Source organism: Podarcis melisellensis, assembly GCF_964234715.1.
Source record: "Podarcis melisellensis genome assembly, chromosome: 1".
Taxonomy (NCBI): Eukaryota; Metazoa; Chordata; class Lepidosauria; order Squamata; family Lacertidae; genus Podarcis; species Podarcis melisellensis.
Genome location: NC_138528.1, coordinates 83,215,975 through 83,232,206, shown reverse-complemented (window position 1 = coordinate 83,232,206; position 16,232 = coordinate 83,215,975). Strand labels below are relative to the sequence as shown.

Below are 16,232 nucleotides of genomic sequence, written 5' to 3'. Positions count from 1 at the left end.
CAGGCGCGCGAACGCGCGGACGGCGCTCGCAGCTGAGACATTTCTTAGCGCATCCTTCTTCCAAAGCAACTACTCTAATCATAGCTGTCAACGTTCAGATTTGAAAATAAGGGATCAGCAGCCTCGAAAATAAGGGATCAGCAGCCTCGAAAATAAGGGATCAGCAGCCTCGAAAATAAGGGATCAGCAGCCTCGAAAATAAGGGATCAGCAGCCTCGAAAATAAGGGATCAGCAGCCTCGAAAATAAGGGATCAGCAGCCTCACCTGTCCTGGGGACAGTCTACGGGTTATCTAATAATCCGGGATAGCAGCGGGAAACGGCTCTGGAATAAGGGAATTTCCCGCAAAAAAAAGGAAAGGTTGACAGCTATTACTCTAATCCGAACTTAAAAATGGAAAGCGGAATGCTGGTGGTCAACAAAAGAGGTTTAAAGGCTGTCTCAAGATAAATATTTTAAAATGTAGTATAAACACCAACAATTGGGAAACACTTGCCTGCGAGCGCTCCAATTGGAGAACAGCCTTTACCAAAGGTGTCAAGGGCTTTGAAGACACTCAGACTCAGGACGCAAGGGAGAAACGTGCTAAGAGGAAGACAGGCTTGGCAAATCCACACCGTGATCAACTCCCGCCCGAAAAACCAATGTCCCCACTGTGGAAGGATGTGTGGGTCCAGAATTGGCCTCCACAGTCACTTACGGAATCATTGTTGAAACTGTGTTTATGGAAGACAACCTTACTTGGCTACGAGTGATCGCCAAAGCAGCAACTTGCAAGGCAGCCCCGGATGCACCCACTCCTCATGGGACGCATAATGTGACTTAGCGACAAAAGGTACTAACTGTTGTAAGAATGTAGAAGGAATATAAAGAATAACTCAATAATGATAGATATATTCATTATAGAATACGGCTAGGATAGGAGGTCCAACTACACCTTTTTCTTTTTTCTGGTTTTTTCTTTCTTTAATTCATGTTAATAAATAAATATGACAACAAAAGATAGTAAAAATACAAATCAATTTATGTAAGTAAACAAAATACTTGTATATGGTTTTTTCTTACACAGATTATATATATCAAGAAGATGTACAATACATATGTATATGTATATGTTATACAAGATATGCTATATGAAATGTGTCATATAAGAGATTGTTAATAAAGCAAAAAACAACAACAAAACATGTGACAGCCCCGGACGTTGATTAACAGTCAAAAAGAGTTAGAACTTCATTTTCAGGATTCGACACATGCAAGATTGAGCGAAAGTGAGTGCACAACAAGAGGGTATGGGCAATGGCGATTCAAAACAGGGCAGGAATCACCCCTTTGAAATATATACTTGAGTGTCAGCAATGGGACCTGGAGATGTTGGGATATTATTACCGAGGCTGTCACTTACACAGGGTGGGACTGATGGGAGGTGGAGCCCAACGTTTGGATGCCTAGAGGTTCCTTCCCACTCCGATTTATATTCTTCCTTTTCTCCAAGTAGCATAGGACGGCATAGAGGATGCCACCACTCTCATTTTGTCCTCTCATTGAAGTAGTGACTGCCCCAGGTCACACAATGAGCCTCATTGTTTTTTTGAGAGAGGTGAGGGTTGAACCTAGGCAACACAGCCCAACTCTTAAGCCTCTACAGCGCTCAGCGATATTGCCATTGTCTGTTTGCATTTGTAAAAATTGGCTACTTTTCAGGATAAAAATACAATTGCATTTAGATGTTTGAGACTATGCATTGACATATGCATTCTTTTGCTGGGATTGCTACACAATTAACAGAACAGATAAAGGAAAAACTTTATTTAAGTAACAAACTTTTTAAAAAAAGCATTTGGAGAAAATGGAAGGTGATACTTCTGAGAGACTGACCTAAATACACATATTTTATTTCCATGGAAAATAGCTCTGTGATAAGGATGTATTATTGTGTCAAGCCTCGCCCACTACTGTGCCCTCCAGATGTTGCTGAGCTCATCATCTCTGTCCATCAGGTATACTGGCTAGGGCTGATGGGAGGTGTAGCTGAACACAGGTAATCCACCCCTGCTCTACAGCTTTGCCCCAGGGTAATGTAGCCCTTGGTCTGAAAACAGTTCTTCATGTTATACACTTTGTATTCCATTCTAGTTTTTACTGGTAAGAAACCAGCTAGAAAACTAGGCCCACATCTATGCTCAAACACTATCTCAGTTGCGCAGGCGTCTAACTGCTTGGTTTTCTGAGGTGGACAAGCATATTGAAAAGGCAGCTCCAGCAATGGTTTGCCTCTCCAAAAAGTATGTGTATATGTAATTCTTAACATATTAGTGCCTTGCAAACAAGTCATTACAACTGCTTGGCGCCCATTCAGAGTCTGTAAAAGCAGCAGGGCTCTGCTGGCTGTGATGCAAGATCACTTTTCTTTAATAAAGCACTGGAAGTTGCAATTTTCACATTTTTTACATCCTCCTTTGGTATCCCTGCATCAAGCCACTCGCACAGACACTCCTTTGGGCCTGCAGATCAGGACACTGGCCTCAATGTCACTTGAGAGAATGTGGTCATAACCCATACCAACCATCAATAAAATGGCATCTTACCATTTGAAACTCAGATAATGCTAGCACCTAGTTTTTGTGTTGCTGATGATGTCATTTACACTCAAAGTTGCAAAAGAAATATTGCACAATTATGAAGCATTGACATTACTTCAGTAAATTTTCCACTGGAACAAAATTGTCAGTACAGTCAGGAATAGAAACTTCCAATGAGAACTAGTAAATAACTGATCATTATCTATTCCCATTTCCTCCTTCAATGGAAATATCAGATCACACTTTCTATTTGTCTCCTTCAAAATACATCTTTCCCTATGGAAAGATGCACTGCAATAAGCTATTGTGAAAAATGACTCTGGATTTTTAAACAAAGTTTTCATTTTATTAAAGATAATTCAAAAAACTGTCACAATAAATAAGACCAACATTAGCTCCCATATATAGTACAGTATAAGGAATAATTCAGTAGAAAGATGGTAGGAACATGCAATGTACAACCAGGGTTTCATTGCTGGAAATGATTTAGCACCCAGTTCGGCACAGGCTTAAAAGCTTAAATTTAATTCAGCATCCCCAACATACTTATTTTAAAAAGTCTATCATTCCCTGGTAGGGAATGTTTGGTTCATTGTGAAAAAATAGAATTTGTAATAATAGCACCACCAGCAGCGCACAGGGTTCCCTATGACTCCAGTCAATCCATGCAAAGCAAATGCTTCACACATACTTCATGCCAGTTATGCACATGAGCACAGTCTTTCTTTGTAGCTTTGTCTGAAGGGCCACCAGGCACAAGGTGATTAAGTAAAGTCACACAATCCAGGTCCATCTGCTAGTTCCGACGATACAGAAGATCCCGAGTTGCCTTATCAACCTGGTTTTGGTAGACCTCTAATTTGTCATGCACCTTCTGATAGAGCTGGAAAGGAACAGAAGTACAATCATTTTCCGTTAATAGGTATAGTTGAGGGATTGAGGATGCAAGAGATACAACTGCCCTTTATTGCCTTATACCAAATTTTGCAGCCTGTACTGACTCCCAAAGCAATTTAATTTCAACAGAAAATGCTAAAGATTCCTGCAGTATTTTCTGACCCCCAGCAGTTGATTACATAGTTCAGGTTTCAACCACTTCCCTTCAGAAAGCATTAGGGGAGCAGATGGAACTGAGGTCTAGCTCATGATAAACACATAAGCTTTATAAACTCCCTTAGTCATGAAATGGGCGGCGGGGGGGGGGGGGAAGGACCTGAAGCAGGTAAGTTTTATTATAGTATTTTGCATCTTCCCAAGTGAAACTTAATTTGTAGTAAAAATTTGCTGGAGGACAGACATTTCTCTGTGCTGGTTCTTATACCTTTTTCAGGAGACTGAGCGCACAAACTGTTGTAATAATTAATAATCAGTAACCAAAACGGCATGGAGACAGATATAATTAATTTATATATGAAAACATTTTACCACATTCGGGTTCAACAAAAATCTTTGTATGCCTCTTAACCAAAGCACAATATTTGTAATCATATCCTATATATTAATATCAAACACATTCAGTATCAAGAAAGCTTGTAGTTGCCCCACTTTAACCTTATCCACCACAAAAAAAATTCCTTCCAGTAGCACCTTAAAGACCAACTAAGTTAGTTCTTGGTATGAGCTTTCATGTGCATGCACACTTCTTCAGATACACTGAAACAGAAGTATTATTGTGGGTTATAATACTACAACCAGACCTAACACGGACACCGGCACCAGAGCCTGCAATAAACCCAGATGCCAACTTTGCTGCCACATACACCCGGACAACACCATTACTGGCCCCAACAACATCACACATACCATCTCGGGACTATGTAATTGCTCATCGTCTAACATTGTGTATGCCATCAAATGCCAACAGTGTCCTTCAGCTCTCTATATTGGACAAACAGGCCAGACCTTACGCCAAAGAATAAACGGACATAAATCGGACATCAGGAATCACAAGACAGAGAAACCAGTAGGAGAACACTTCAATCTCCCAGGACATTCTATACAAGATCTCAAAGTAGCTGTTTTACTACAAAGGAATTTCAGAAATAGACTGGAAAGAGAAGCTGCTGAATTGCAACTTATCACCAAACTTAAAACCATGGAGACACCTGGTCTGAACAAAGACCTTGGATTCTTATCTCATTATACATGACAAAGCCATTTTTCAACTTCTCACCCCTTGCTTTTTCCTGTAAGACCTATTGCAGTCGTTAAGAGTCGTCAACAGGCTCATCACAGCTATCTGCCAATCACCCATTCCCACCACCCTTCTGAGTAATACCCCTCCCCACCTTCTCACTATATAGAAGGGTCTGGAAACTTCTGTTTCAGTGTATCTGAAGAAGTGTGCATGCACACGAAAGCTCATACCAAGAACTAACTTAGTTGGTCTTTAAGGTGCTACTGGAAGGAATTTTTTTTGTTTTGACTATGGCAGACCAACACGGCTACCTATCTGTAACTTATCCACCACTTTTTCTAAGAACCTTTGCAGCTGCTTGGTAGCTAGTCAAAGCAATGGGTCCAGGCCTGGTTTCTTGAGGAGTATCCACATCACAGCACTTTCATGATGGCAGGGACCATCCACTACACCATGAAGTCACACCCTGGACCTAATCTGTCAGCCCAACCCCCCTAGGTTATATTTAATAAGCCAAGGATCAAAAGGCATATGGTCAAGAACAGAGCTGAAAGCACCTTGTGAACATCACCAGGTTACATACATTCAAAGTGATACAGTAAGATATGATAATCCACAGCACTGGACACATTGATTTCTATTTTCCTTCAGACATACTTACCACTGTGTTATGGTGATTGGTTGCATTTTCTCCTAGCACTTGAAGAAGCTGGTCAATTGCAGAATATGGAAGCCAAACCATTGGAGTTGTAGCTGATAATGGGAACTAAAAAGAAAATAAAACCTTTAATATAGCTGAATGAGACATTAGCTGAATGAGAAACATCCCATGTGCAAAGAATGTAAAACCATTGTACATGGCAGAGGTGGGGAAGCTGGATACAGCATGCAGTGGTACTCCAGTCTGGAGTAACTAGGGCGTGAGTCACTTTGGCCAGGTCTCTAGGCTGCAACATGGTCATCCAGGAGTACTCCTTGTCTGTGAACCTGTTTTTTTCTTAGTTTTCCCATAATTCTTCAAGCTAGGTGCATTCCATCACTTTTTCTCATTTGTACAAAAATATATATAGTGGAATGAACTGAACACCCAATTGTACCTCAATGCCAAAGTAATGAGGCCCTTTCCCAAGTAAGGCATCCACATATTCCAGCACCAAATCCACAGCTTCTTCCAAGAGGTCATAGTTCAAATAGAGGCGGAGAAGTTCAGCAGCATCTACCATCTGTAGAGAAACAAATGAAACTGAGCAGACACTTACTGGAAAGTCTTTTTATATTTAAGAAGCTTAGTGGATGACAGGTAGCCCTCATTACTGGTGAGATTTATAAGAACCCAACACAAGACACACAAAGCATCCTGAAAAATAACCCATTGCAGAGACTCTTGTAAAATTCTGGACTGATTTGTTCTGGTGAAGCACAACTCTTTTATTTCTTGCACTCAAGGCCATGGCTAGCTTGCTTCCCTGTCTTTCAGATTCCTGTGTTGCTTCCAATTTCTACCCCCTTAAACATTTGCAAATTATTTCCTTTATTTAACAAAGGCTTAAAATGAAAAATCCAAATTGTTTACTGGGGTTGAAATGACTTTGGGTACCATGGTGGATGACCTACACCAGACAGGGTGTGTTGCTGTTGGTTCTGCCAGATCTCTCAGAGGCTTTTGTTATCATCTGAAATGTTTGGTTGATATTTATGTTATTATACAAATTCATAAACCACAGCCTGTGGGCATCAAAGCAGTGTACAATAAAGTAAAATGCTATAAAATAAAAATAAGGTAAAATGCAAAAGTCACAAGTTGTAACATCAAAGTTCCCATTTCATTTACAACATTAAAAAAGTAAAGGTAAAGGACCCCTGACAGTTAAGTCCAGTCGCAGACGACTCTAGGGTTGCAGCGCTCATCTCGCTTTACAGGCCAAGGGAGCCAGCATTTGTCTGCAGAGTTTTTCCAGGTCATGTGGCCAGCATGACTAAGCCACTTCTGGCGCAACGGAACACCAAAACCAGAGCCAGAGCACGGAAATGCTGTTTATCTTCCCGCTGGAGCGGTACCTATTTATCTACTTGCACTTTTGGGCATGCTTTTGAACTGCTAGGTTGGCAGGAGCTGGGACTTAGCAACAGGAGCTCACCCTGTCGCGGGGTTTGAACCGCCAACGTTCTGATCGGCAAGCCCAGGCTCAGTGGTTTAGACCACAGTGCCACCCGCGTCCATTTACAACATTAAGAACATGCAATTTACTCACCACAGTGCAGATTTTAGCTCCTGAATTCCTATTATTTGACAATTACTCAAGTTACAAACAAGTGTCACTGAAACTCATTTATCACACTTTTAAAGCAGTCAACAAGGAGGTAATGAGCCAGCATTGTACATTTATCCTCCACTGAACACCAGCTTAATTGTGCACAGATCAGGTATTTACTTTGTAACTGTTGATAAGCCAGTTAGGCAAGGGCACTCCATGAGACAGCAACTTGTTGATTACACAGCGATGGTATGAACAGTTCTGAGACTTATATCTGTCCAGGTAGGAGGACAAAAGACGCCATGCTTCATCTGTTGCACTGCAACACAATTGGAATACCATTAACAGACGGATGGATACATGCATGTTTCTGGCTACCAGTGAAAATCTCCATTCCTGAATCTTTTGATGGTTCACAGGGGAGTCTACACATCCCCTTTCCACAATCTCTTGCTCAACTTTTTATATGTGAACTTGTTTTCTTTTGTTCTTAATTCAGTTAAGCCAAAGTTTCTGGACCCCTAGAAAGTGTTGCCATGTGGTTTTATCTGAAGTACAAGAGCCACTACAGGATGTCCTTAACATTTGCACTTAAACCATCCTTCAAAATATACAAAGCAAAAAAGAAAGCATGAATGAACACTTTACGACTGCTACCTCAAGATGGTTTGTTGAGGACTAAATGAAGCAGGACAACCACAATCCTGAAGTGCAATTTCTGGTATTTTATTAGCAAGAAATATTTATTTCCATGCAGATTTCTTGGACCACAAAGTACTTGCTTTCTTTTCCTGCAAAATATATCACAGTACCTGGTCTCCTTGGTTGTGATGACTGATGACAACTGATTTGCAGCTAGCCAATCCCATGCTTCTGTTAATGCTGCTTCCCCTCCAAACTGGAGTTTAATACATCTGGAATACAAATAACCAAGTACACTTCAGATACTGTATGAACAATAATAATTCTAATCCTTTTTATTTATTTATTTTAAAGAAACTGATTGAATTCTTCCCACCCACCCCATATGGAGTTATCCCTGCTTTGTTATAACAACTTCATTAGATTCTCTGGCTGAGAAACAATCAAGTTCACCTGAGCAGGAAACTGAACCCTCGGCTTACTTTTCCAAACATTCCATCTTATAATTGCTTTTTGCTTCAGTTACAGATGCTGAAGTAATGGCTGTGCTCTAGAACCCTACATATGCACCTGGCTGAGCTTGATAAGGAGATCAGTGAGCTCACTGAATGCTTCTACTATTCATGGAACATCTTTGCTTATTCAGGACTGTATCAGTGACTGTCACCCATCTTTAAAACATCCTGCCACAACTTTAGCCGCCAGCACACGTGTCACTGGTTTAGTTGCTACCAAGGTAGTTGAAATCAAACTGATACCTATGAAAATGGTAACATCAACACAACAGGAAACGATTGAGAGGTTGTACAAACCAACCACAGAAGCTTAAGTGAAAGTGAAAACGTGTATTGGTAATAGTTTCAGGGCTTGATTACCCAGCAATTTGTTCCAAGGATATTTGAGACTCTCAAATGAGAGTTGGCCAAGGCAAAATGTAAGATTATGAGCAAGAATACATCAAATGCTCTAGCCTCAATGCTGTCATAATCACATTCTCATATTACCGGAGCGTAGACATAGTTTTAAAGCAAGAGTGTATGATTTCACTTAAAAAGTACGTACTTTCAAATCCGAATATACTTTTTCCAAAACATCAATAGATATTTCACTACTCACATTATGTACTTAAGTCCAATAATATGTTACATACTTGAAAGTAAGTCCCTCAAACACAGGTGTTAAGGGAAAGTTGTAGGTCTGGCAGAGAGAAATGGCAGTGTCAAAACGACCAGCCTGCACCAACAGGGTTACCAGCTCCTTGGGGGATGAGTTTCCTGGGTAGATAACATAACAGAATAACATCATCTCAACCGCACACATATGTATATAAGTGGGCGATATTCAAATAACTTTTTGTACTAGCACAAGGATTAGCATAAGAGGATTTCCCCTTCTCCTCCCCCACGTGTGTGCTGCCACCCCCAAATCCGCTCTGGGGTGCTGAGTGAACCCACAGAACAGATTAAGGGGCACTTATGGAACTTTAACATTAGTGCTCTATTTAATACAACTCTATTTGCCACGATTGTATACAGAGTAATTGCAGCATTCAGTTCTTATAGATGCAAAGCCACACGCCCTGTCTCTCATAATTGAGTAGACCATGCCTACTGTGGATGTGAGATCACAGAACACTATTTAGCAGAGCCTCCTCTTGCTGCAACTGTAGCAGCAGCATAATAACGGTAGTGAGTGTTTCACAAATTAAGATTGGATTCCACATCGCACAAACAGCAACAGGAGGATGTGGAAATACATTTCTTGTGGGTTACTGATCTCCCACACAGAGATTAAATTGCTCACCCTCTGTAGAGTTATTAAGCCAAGTAGTATGAACGTAAATTCTTAGCTTACCTGTAATAGCAGTTGTTGTTGAATCATGTTGAGCTAAAGTTAGCCGTATGCGAGCCAGCACACATTCTTTTTCTAAATCCTGCAGCTCCAAGATTTCAATCCGACTTCCCGCTGTACCAAAATAATCATTTATTTACAATGTGGCAACTTCAAGAGCCTACTATTGAGAATTTAAAGTTAAATCAGGCAATATAAAGGCAAAATTCTGCTCTTGAGTGATGAACAGCTACTATACTAGCTTTATTTTAGTCAACCCCAACATTTTACACATAAAAGGTTTCCCAATAATCATCAACTTTATAAGGGGCAGCTGATTAGCTGGATGTATTAAAGTCATCTGCAAATTAATATTTATATTTATCCTGATTTGAACAAGGACATCAGAATTTTCTTTGGTATTATCATAAATAGAAATGTTGGGCCCTTACCATGAATGCTCTAACTCGGGCAAGACATCAAATATGCTGGATTACCGTATTTTTCGCACCATAGGACGCACCGGACAATAGGACGCACCTTGTTTTAGAGGGGGGAGAACAAGGGGAAAAAATTCTTCTGCTCTCTGCCCAGCGCCCCTTCAGCGAAGCGGCAGGAGGCTCTGCGCAGAGAGTGGGAGAATTTTCCCCCTTTTGTTTTCCCGTTCTAAAACAAGGTGCCGTTTAAGGTGCGTTCAGGCGGCTACCTTGGAAGCCTGGAGAGCGAGAGGGATCGGTGCGCACCGACCCCTCTCGCTCTCCAGGCTTCAGGTTCCTTTCGATCTGCTCTTTGGGGCTGGCGGGGGAAGCCCACCACCAGCCCCAAAGAGCAGGTCAGGGAGCAGCGGCCATAGGCGCGCGTCACCTCTCCAGCCGGGAGAGGGTCGCGGGGGGCTGCTTTAGTCCCGTGCGTGCTCTCCCGGCTGGAGAGGTGACGCGCGCCTATGGCAGGAGCCTCCATAGGCGCGCGTCACCTCTCCAGCCGGGAGAGGGTCGCGGGGGGCTGCTTTAGTCCCGTGCGTGCTCTCCCGGCTGGAGAGGTGACGCGCGCCTATGGAGGCTCCTGCCATAGGCGCGCGTCACCTCTCCAGCCGGGAGAGGGTCGCGGGGGGCTGCTTTAGCCCCGTGCGTGCTCTCCCGGCTGGAGAGGTGACGCGCGCCTATGGAGGCTCCTGCCATAGGCGCGCGTCACCTCTCCAGCCGGGAGAGCACGCACGGGACTAAAGCAGCCCCCCGCAACCGTCTCCCGGCTGGAGACGCGGGGCTGGGGCGGGGGAAGCCCGAGCTTCCCCCTCCCCCAGAACGGGACCCAGAGCCATGCCGAAGCTGCGCGCAGCTTTGGCATCGCTCTGGGAGCTTTCGGGGCTGGGGGAGGAGGAAGCCCTCCGCCAGCCTCCAAACCATGTCGGGAGACAGCGGGAGGGCGCGCTGCGCCTCTCCCGCTGTCTCCCGAGTTTGCGGGGCTGGCGACGGGGAGGAGCAGGCTTCTCCCCCCCGCCAGCCTTCTAGCCAAGTCAGGGGACAGCGGGAAGGGCGCTCTGCGCCTCTCCCGCTGTCCCCCGAGTTTGCGGGGCTGGCGACGGGGAGGAGCAGGCTTCTCCCCCCGCCAGCCTTCTAACCAAGTCGGGGGACAGCGGGATGGCGGCATTCCGCCTCCCCGCTGTCCCCCGAGCTTGTGGGGCTGGTGGTGGGGCTCTCCTGAAGCCTGGAGAGCGAGAGGGTCGGTGGGAGGGACCCCTCTCGCTCTCCAGCTTCAGCGAAAGCCTGCATTCGCACCATAGGACGCACACACATTTCCCCTTCATTTTTGGAGGGGAAAAAGTGCGTCCTACGGTGCGAAAAATACGGTATATCCACCAATAACCCTAGTAAGCAATGAAAAATATGATAGTCTTTTGGGCCAGCCATGTGACCCAAGGCTCTTCCTTTAATTATGTTAGTTGAAAGTATAAGACAGATGCTGAAGGCATTCCAAAACTAACACCAATGGCAGCTGTGAAATAGAAGAATAATGAACACAGATCCAAAGTTAAGAGTTACACCCAGAGGAGGCTGAAGGGAGCTGGAAGAAAAAGTCCAGGGTGAAAACAGGGAACGAACTGGAGGAGGAATCTAGGGTCACATGGCTGGCCCAAAAGACTATCATATGTTTCCCTGCCTTCCTGTGTTAAGAAATGCCTTTAAGATCATAACCTGTAAAGTTCCCATATCCTTTCTTCCTGTAGTGCTGCAGTGATGAGAACAATGGCAACAGGCAAAATGTTCCCCTCAGCACTAATGAAAATACAGAAGTCTTCTTAGCTTGGCAATCCTGTGCCCTTTTGGCCCTCCAGAATAGTTGTTGTATATTCATAGCTCATACCTACTCTGCCCCCAACAACAGCTCAGACAACACTGTCCACTGCACAATTATTGCGATCAACTCAAAATACTGAGCTATGTGGGTAAGAAACCAGTGCACCAGACTCTCACATCTCAAGGAGACATCCCAGATAACTAGCATAACACAGATAAAAATATGTAGACAAGATATGGGAGGGTATGAGAGATATGGGAGGACAGGAAGGAACAAGACTAAAGGCAAATGCCCTGCAAACATGAATCAAAACTACCCAAACATAAGCTGGAAAGCGAGTAAGTCAGAAAAATTAAGCTGGTTAATTGGAATTTAAGAGTAGACATTTGGAATTATCTGCATTTGAGAAAGTGGAACAGCAGAAGACTCACTTGGGGCAGCAGCACACTCTCCATCATGACTTCTCTTGGGGGATGCTCCTGGACGTTCATACTAGTGGGAGACAGGATAAGCACTCTAAACAACTGGATATACAAATCTTCAGTCTCTACAACAACATCTTCACTAGTGTTTAAGCACCACCAGGATTCTGTCTATTTTCCCCAAGATTTCAGTGCAGTGCAGAAACATGCAAAGTGACATCCAAGAAACAAAGTGACATTGCAAGAAAATGGCAGATTCTGTAGCAAGAATCAATTAAGCAAAGGAATCAAACTTGCATATCTGCTTATTCTGCATATTTTTATTCAGTGAACATTACTATGGGCAGAATTCAACTAAATAGTTGTGCTAGTGCAATGCGATTCCCCTCTCTTCCTGTCCCCAAATCTGCTCTAGGTTTGGGGAAACCTCAGAACAGATCTAGGGGGCATGGGGGCGATGGCGGGATCAAGTTCAGATGCACAAGGAGAAATCCTTGAGCTGATGGAACATTTTGCTGCATGCTACATTGAATATAACCCAATGAATATTTATAATAGCTGTGTAACCATTTGCCTGCATCCAATGAAATGCTGATGCATCCAATGAAATGCTGCAGACGTACCTTGGAAGTCAAATGGAATCCGTTCTGGAAGGCTGTTCAACTTCCAAAACATTCAACTTCTAAGGTGCGACTTCCAATCGGAAGCTGCAGAAGCCGTGCCGTACATTCAGCTTCCAAAATCATTCGAAAACCAGAACAATCACTTCTGGTTTTCGATCATTCAGGAGCCAAAACGTACGAGTTTACAGGCGTTCGGCTTCCAAGCTTCCACTGTACCAGACAAGCTACATTATTCTAATTATTTGTTATTGGGACGTCAGCACAAGAATTAGCTGTGGACATACTGGCTGTGTTTACACATTATGTTAATCCAATTCATGTTTAATAACTGTTTAAAGTGAACAAGCTGCATTGTAGTGAACACTGCTTTAAAAGTGCCACCGTTCCTCCCCCACCATACTAGGTGGGAGCAACAAACCACAAAGACTGGCTTGTCATCTTATCTGAAGCTGGGCACATGGTTTGTTTCAACCAAATAAACCATGAGCAGTAAGCAAAGAATTTTTTTTCTTTTGCTACTGCTTGTGGTTTGTTTAGAGCAGCCTTTCTCAATTGTGGGTCCACAACTCACATCCCTAGCTAGCTCGTCAGAGATGACAGGAGTTGTAGTTCAACATCATCTGGGGACCCAAGGCTGAGAAAGGCTGGTTTTGGGAGAATCACATCATGAGCCGGGGTTTGGATGACATGACAAGTCAAAGTTTTCGCTTTGTTGCTCCCAGGGCACAATGACTAGGAGTGTGGGAGAAGCAAAGCAGGAATTTCTGAGCACTTCTGTATGAGGACACTGCAAATCTGTGTCAAACTAGAGTTAAACATGATTTAATGTGATCTGTGAACCAGACAGTGTGACAGAGGTTGCTGCTATCTTAAACATACTTGCAAACAGCAGCCAAGGTCTTCATGAAAAAGAGACTGCTAATAATCAAAGTGAGATCAAATCTTGAAAAAGGAGATGTTTCATACCACTGCACCAGAAGCTGGCTGAACTATCCATGCATATTCAGGGCGAATGAGCCGCAAACAATTAAGAGCTGCAAGGTAACAGTTTGCTTGCTTCTGCAGTCCAGAGCGGGTACGGACTTCTCTGCCAAGGCGCATTCCATATTCAAACATCACTGTTCCGGCTGAGGAAAGAAATAAGACAATACAACAGTCACCTGTTCCCCAACTGAAATATAACAGCATCAGGTCAGAACAGGCTGTAGTAGGAACTTAAAGTAGAAACAACTTGAAAATCACGTATGATCTAGTGGAGAGGAGGAGAAACTAACCCAAAGAGAAATTAAAATTTGTAAAGCTTCAGAGCTGGACACTAGAACAGGAGATATTCTTAATTTTAAAGGTTGTCAGTATTGAGGAAATAAATGAAGTCAGGGTACAGCAGCTTTATATTAGTTTAACTGCCCTGCCTTCTCTCAAAGTAATCTGGGTTTTGCAGTTTAGCGTGGATGCGTATATAGCCTACACCGTGGTGTTCAGCTTTCAAAAACACCCAATACTTTTCTATTATATACTTTTTCCATTCAACTAAGAACATATTCAGTAAATATATAGTTCCAATCATACACCTGGAGCATATATGCAATAGAGAATTAGTGGGCAGCAGAAGGGCTGAGCATCCTCTCACATACCATTCTCCCCTGCAAATACTCCCCCCTTCATGGCCCGCTCATTAGTGTTTATCACAGAAACATGGGATTTAGGACTTGGCTTTTCTAATCCTCTAGCACAGGGGTTTGCAAGGTTTATCTCGCCTGGGCCAGTTCACTCCAGTGGAGATCTCACTGTGGGCCGGATTGTGTGTGCGTGTCCACAATTTCTGGTATCTGTGCATGCGCAGACACAATTTCCAGCATCACAGAAGTGAGTCCCCGCGCCACGCTGGTTTAGTGCAGGCAGCTCGGTTCGGGGGCGGCTTGTGGGCCAGTTAAACAACCCCCGTGGGCCGCTTGTGGCCCATGGGCCTTAGGTTGCCAACCCCTGCTCTAGCACAGATTAGCTATCATGGCTGCACTCTTTCACCACATGCACAGACTGCTCATTAATGGGAAACAAATCATCATCTGATTCAATGGCACAAGAATTGACATTTTAACAGGTGGGGCAATTTTCTCTTTTATATAATCTGTCATACCTTTCCGGTAATTATGGCGATAAACATGGAAAGCATATAGCAGCTCATAGTAATTATGTGTCATCAGATCTACTGCCCGAGCACGGTATTCAATTATTCCCACAACCTATAATACAAACAACAGTTAGACATAGCTGAAGATTTCCTTATACCACTACCTTACTGCTAACAAGAGCAGACCATTTACCTCATTGTGGAGATTCACATAGGGGAACTCCACAAGATCCTGGAGCTGGGAGCGTTCACAGAGAACAACCACCAACTGCCGTAAACAATCCAGCTGCCTAGAAGGGAGAAAGAAAGAGGTAACTCTTTGCTACCATGCACTGTGAATTCTGTGGACTGGTTTTTCACATTTTAAAGCAGTGTACACATTTAAACAGTATATAAATGTCTTAAATTAGAAAAGCACAGCTCTTTAGAACCTAGGCAATATTTTCAGGGTTTTTTAAAGAGCCAAAAACAAAACAAAAACAACCCCAACCACCTGTGGTTGGCCCTTGATTCATAAAAATAAGGTATATCAATGCCTAAAATATATGAAGTATTACCTGCTAGAATCTGGGTTATGGGTCATGGCTTCATATGCTTGACTGTTATGTCCTAAATCCAAATGGTGTTTGAAAATGCATGTCCTCAGGGTAGCCTGCAATACAAATATGTTAAGTCATCTATAACCAGCTGGAAAATTAGTGTGGGGGCACAAACATATGCTGGATAAGAAGGACACGCATCCCATAACAGCAAAACTTGATTACTTACTTGGCTTCTCCAATCATCAGCTGCTTCTGTGATTGCTAAGGTAGCCAACTGAATGATCAGTTCAGGTAGACCCATGGTATCCAGAAGACGCAGAACCTAGGGAGGGGAATATACAGCCAAGAATGTTTTACCTGAACTATTTATGAAAATGTTAAGTACATGTTATGCCACCCCTTCTACAAGAAAGGTTAAAAGCTTGGAAACAAAAATACCTTGTCATAGTACTGTAGCCGTGGGGTTGAAGCCATTTCAACATCCTCCGATCTAATTAGTCTATCCAAAAACTCCTCTTTTCCAACTTCTGAGGCTGCTTCACAGAAACAGTCCAGAGCCTGAAAGAAAGAAAGAACTTAAACCAAGGCTTGGGACAAAGTTAGTCCAAAGCACAGAATAAACTGGGATCACTTCCATATTGTTTTGCTACAGTTATCAATTCCATACTGTATGTCAGAGGTTGCCAAACTTTTTAGGCCAGTGGTTACATCTGGAATTCTGAGGAACTGTCAATAGCGTCAGTCCCAAATTGGCACGCAGGTTATCAAATCAC

The 16,232-nt window shown here is 43.2% G+C and overlaps 1 protein-coding gene and 1 long non-coding RNA gene across 2 annotated transcripts in view; one reads left to right on the top strand and one right to left on the bottom strand.

Moving 5' to 3' along the window:
• Positions 1-38: 38 nt before the first annotated feature.
• LOC309368021 lies at positions 39-8,592 on the top strand. Its single transcript, XR_014167487.1, has 2 exons — positions 39-835; positions 8,139-8,592. It is a non-coding gene; the product is annotated as an uncharacterized lncRNA (long non-coding RNA).
• The window catches only part of NUP160 (nucleoporin 160), a 29,997-nt gene continuing 16,671 nt past the window's right edge, over positions 2,907-16,232 (bottom strand). The window contains exons 23-36 of the mRNA XM_081907576.1: positions 15,898-16,017; positions 15,686-15,781; positions 15,475-15,569; positions 15,111-15,207; positions 14,924-15,029; positions 13,753-13,913; positions 12,173-12,233; positions 9,471-9,581; positions 8,767-8,890; positions 7,787-7,888; positions 7,152-7,293; positions 5,817-5,942; positions 5,381-5,485; positions 2,907-3,465 (exon numbers count right to left, since the gene is read on the bottom strand). Coding sequence (XP_081763702.1) covers positions 3,379-3,465; positions 5,381-5,485; positions 5,817-5,942; positions 7,152-7,293; positions 7,787-7,888; positions 8,767-8,890; positions 9,471-9,581; positions 12,173-12,233; positions 13,753-13,913; positions 14,924-15,029; positions 15,111-15,207; positions 15,475-15,569; positions 15,686-15,781; positions 15,898-16,017 — 1,533 coding nt within the window. The 3' untranslated portion in view covers positions 2,907-3,378. The remainder of the gene's footprint in view (positions 3,466-5,380; positions 5,486-5,816; positions 5,943-7,151; positions 7,294-7,786; positions 7,889-8,766; positions 8,891-9,470; positions 9,582-12,172; positions 12,234-13,752; positions 13,914-14,923; positions 15,030-15,110; positions 15,208-15,474; positions 15,570-15,685; positions 15,782-15,897; positions 16,018-16,232) is intronic.